The following is a 2,899-nucleotide window of genomic DNA, read 5'->3' as shown; positions in this document are numbered from 1 at the left end:
GTGATTTCTCCGAGTGAGACACTCAGAAAGGGTTTGACAATCGCCGACGACATATGCAACCACGACTGACAACGTCTGCATCTTCAACTACAACACCAGTTTCTAACATTCCCAAATACCGATATCACCAAGGTACCTGGATCAAAAGACAAAATTAAGGTAAGCATTTTAAAAATCGTTTACGTTAATTTTACTCACATTTGACATTATTTAGAATGAGTTAAACTATGGCCACGTTCAGTTTAATGCATATACTGCAGAATGTATCGGGTATAGGGCTATACATATGTACTATACGGGTGTTTTCGTTTCTCGGAATCTGCTTTGCTTTCGATCAATGATATCACATATCCAGACGGGGGGATGTGTCGTGGACCATTACGGCAGATGGACCTGCCCAAACAGATTTCAATGCGCTGATCCCATACTGAGAGCATTCAATTAACAGGAAAATCATTGTTGAAATTTTTAACTGATATTTTTCAAAATTACCAAGGTTAGAAGTTTTTAAACCCACGTAAAGCAATTTCCTGTACATAGAGTTCGTTGTTTCAGCGTTATATTTCCAGCATAAAGCTGATCTTTAATAAATATAATGTATTAAAAAATACATGTTAGAAAGAGAAATGTTCTATTGAAATTGCCTGTTTTGGTAGGAGATACGAATTTCCTATATGTTTGATTCAACTAATATCCAAAATATAACCATTTTTTAATTTCGATTAATTCATTTATAGTGGCATTATATGGATGTGTTCTTATCAATTTATTTCTCATTTTCCTTATATCATGGTGATGGTGATTTTGATTTTGATTTATTGACTTTCCTTTTATGACTATGCTTTAGTATTTTTATATACCTTATTATTGTTATTATTTTTGTTATTATTTCAGAATACCTTTCTTCAAGAACCATGAACATATGCAGTTCCCAGCGTGTGTAGTAGCATCCACGTATAACGCGATGATCGTGCCAGACTTTACCCCTCTCGGAGCTTCCTTCCCAACGAATGCCTACCACCGGATGATGGTGTCAATGATGGAACAAGGAAATAACTACCGAGGCTTCCTCGGCCGGTCCCCACCCCCAATCGTGCGGTCCCCACCCCACCTAACCCGCTCCCCACCCCATCTCCTCTGTTCCCCGTCCGCACTGATGGGGAGATCAGAACCGCTCCTGAGGCGACCCGACTACCGTTTGGGTAGAGACTCGGACCTCCACATCTCAACATTCACCCCATCCACTGGCTCCACCCCGAAGATGGACGTGGCGGTATCCCCCGACAGTAGTGAGACTGGATCATGCCTCTCCCCATCTTCTGAAAAATCCCAAATGTTTATCTCAAGTGAGGATGGAGATAGTGGTACTGTGGACGGACCTCAGATGGACAAGGATGGATTCACAGACAGAAAAGCATTCAAGTGCCCCCAGTGCTTATACTTCACTGACCGGAAGAACAATCTAAAGCGCCACATTGTCACAATGCATCAAGAATGTTCCAAAACTTTAGAATGCTGCGGTGTTATGTTCCTCAGTAAAGCAGCTCTCAGAGACCACGTTGGCCTCTTCCACCGCGGCGGTTACCGTTGTCAGATTTGTTCGAGGAACTTTTGCAGAAAGGCTCTTCTTCGACGCCATCTCACTGTCCATAGCGGGAGGAAGGACTTCTCCTGTGACTTGTGTGGGTACGCCACCAGCCACAAGAGCAACCTGGAGAGACATCAGAAGGTTCATCTTCGCCGACCCGTGTGCGCCACCGCAAGGGAACAATGTCCGCCTCTCCCTCCTCTACCGCCGCTTGAGAAACAGAGAGCATCTCACTACTATCCGAAATTCGGTGGCCATCGTGAAAAGACAATCAATCGATTTGTATTGTTGCCCAATAGGATTAAATACACACATCGAGGCACCCCATCAGCCACCCCTAAAAGAAAACAGTCTCCGGATGTTACACCGTTGAGTGTTCAAGATGCGGAGAACAACGCTATGCAGGATGAGGACGTTAATATCGATATAGATTTACCGATTTACAAGGAAGACGTGAGCCAAGGAACAAGTTTTAAGCCTGGTACTGTGATAAGGCAAGATTCCGACGTTGAAAACATGCAGACCGAAGTGTATAGCTGTTCTCAAGAAAAAACTAAGAACACTTCTTCCAAGTTATCGCTCCTCTCGTCAAGGAGCCGGATCTTTGTGACGCCATACAAGTGCTTTGAGTGTGGTATGACATTTTCAAAACAGGGCGACCTACATGCTCATAAATGCCGAACTCAGCGACAGACCTCAGACACCGGCCTGTCTGTGATAACAGCGGTCAGAAAAGGTCAAATCAAGCTTCTATCACAAAAGGAATCGGATATGAAACCCCGGATTTGTGACGTTGTACACAGTGATACCCAAAGCTGTACAAAATAGCTGCTTTTACACGGCGTCAAACATATACCACTCAAAAGAAAGTTAAAGACCACTCGATCCATGAGCGGTTAACTACAATATGAACAAATCGTGTGTTCTTTAACTTCTTTTGAACTGTATACATTCTTTAGTGCTACACAGTGTTAGATGTAGGTTACGGTAAGATGCTTGTTTCACTTATTGACAATGCTGAAGAGGGATGTTGAAACGTTATATCCCACAATGCATCATGCTGGCGTTTCAGAAGCGCGGTGCTTGATGCTTTCTGGTTATATCGCCATTACAAATGTTATATTTTTTTCATTGTTTATTTTGTACTATTAAATCTTTAAATGAGTCATCTTTTGTTTTGTTTTATGAAACGTTGACGGTATTCGTAACAATGAAATTGATGCTTCCATCATTTCCATGTAAAATCGATTCCAAGTCAGAACGTGAAGCATGTCTTCTGCAATCGATTTACAGCTGAGATGATTAGGTCAG

General features: G+C 42.3%; 1 protein-coding gene across 1 annotated transcript; it reads left to right on the top strand.

The window, feature by feature from the left end:
- The first annotated feature begins 922 nt into the window (after positions 1 to 922).
- On the top strand, positions 923 to 2,416 carry LOC139448620 (zinc finger protein 761-like). The gene has a single exon (XM_071230184.1). The coding sequence runs from the start codon at positions 923 to 925 to the stop codon at positions 2,414 to 2,416; it is 1,494 nt and encodes a 497-aa protein (XP_071086285.1).
- The last annotated feature ends 483 nt before the right edge of the window (positions 2,417 to 2,899 follow it).

This window comes from Haliotis cracherodii, unplaced genomic scaffold (genome assembly GCF_022045235.1).
Source record: "Haliotis cracherodii isolate W230 unplaced genomic scaffold, xgHalCrac1.p SCAF_7, whole genome shotgun sequence".
Lineage (NCBI taxonomy): Eukaryota > Metazoa > Mollusca > Gastropoda > Lepetellida > Haliotidae > Haliotis > Haliotis cracherodii.
This window is presented reverse-complemented; position numbering and strand designations above follow the sequence as displayed.

Bases quoted from the DNA above. Each gene is read 5' to 3' on its own strand.
- LOC139448620 (XM_071230184.1), top strand. From the start codon at position 923: ATGCAGTTCCCAGCGTGTGTAGTAGCATCCACGTATAACGCGATGATC.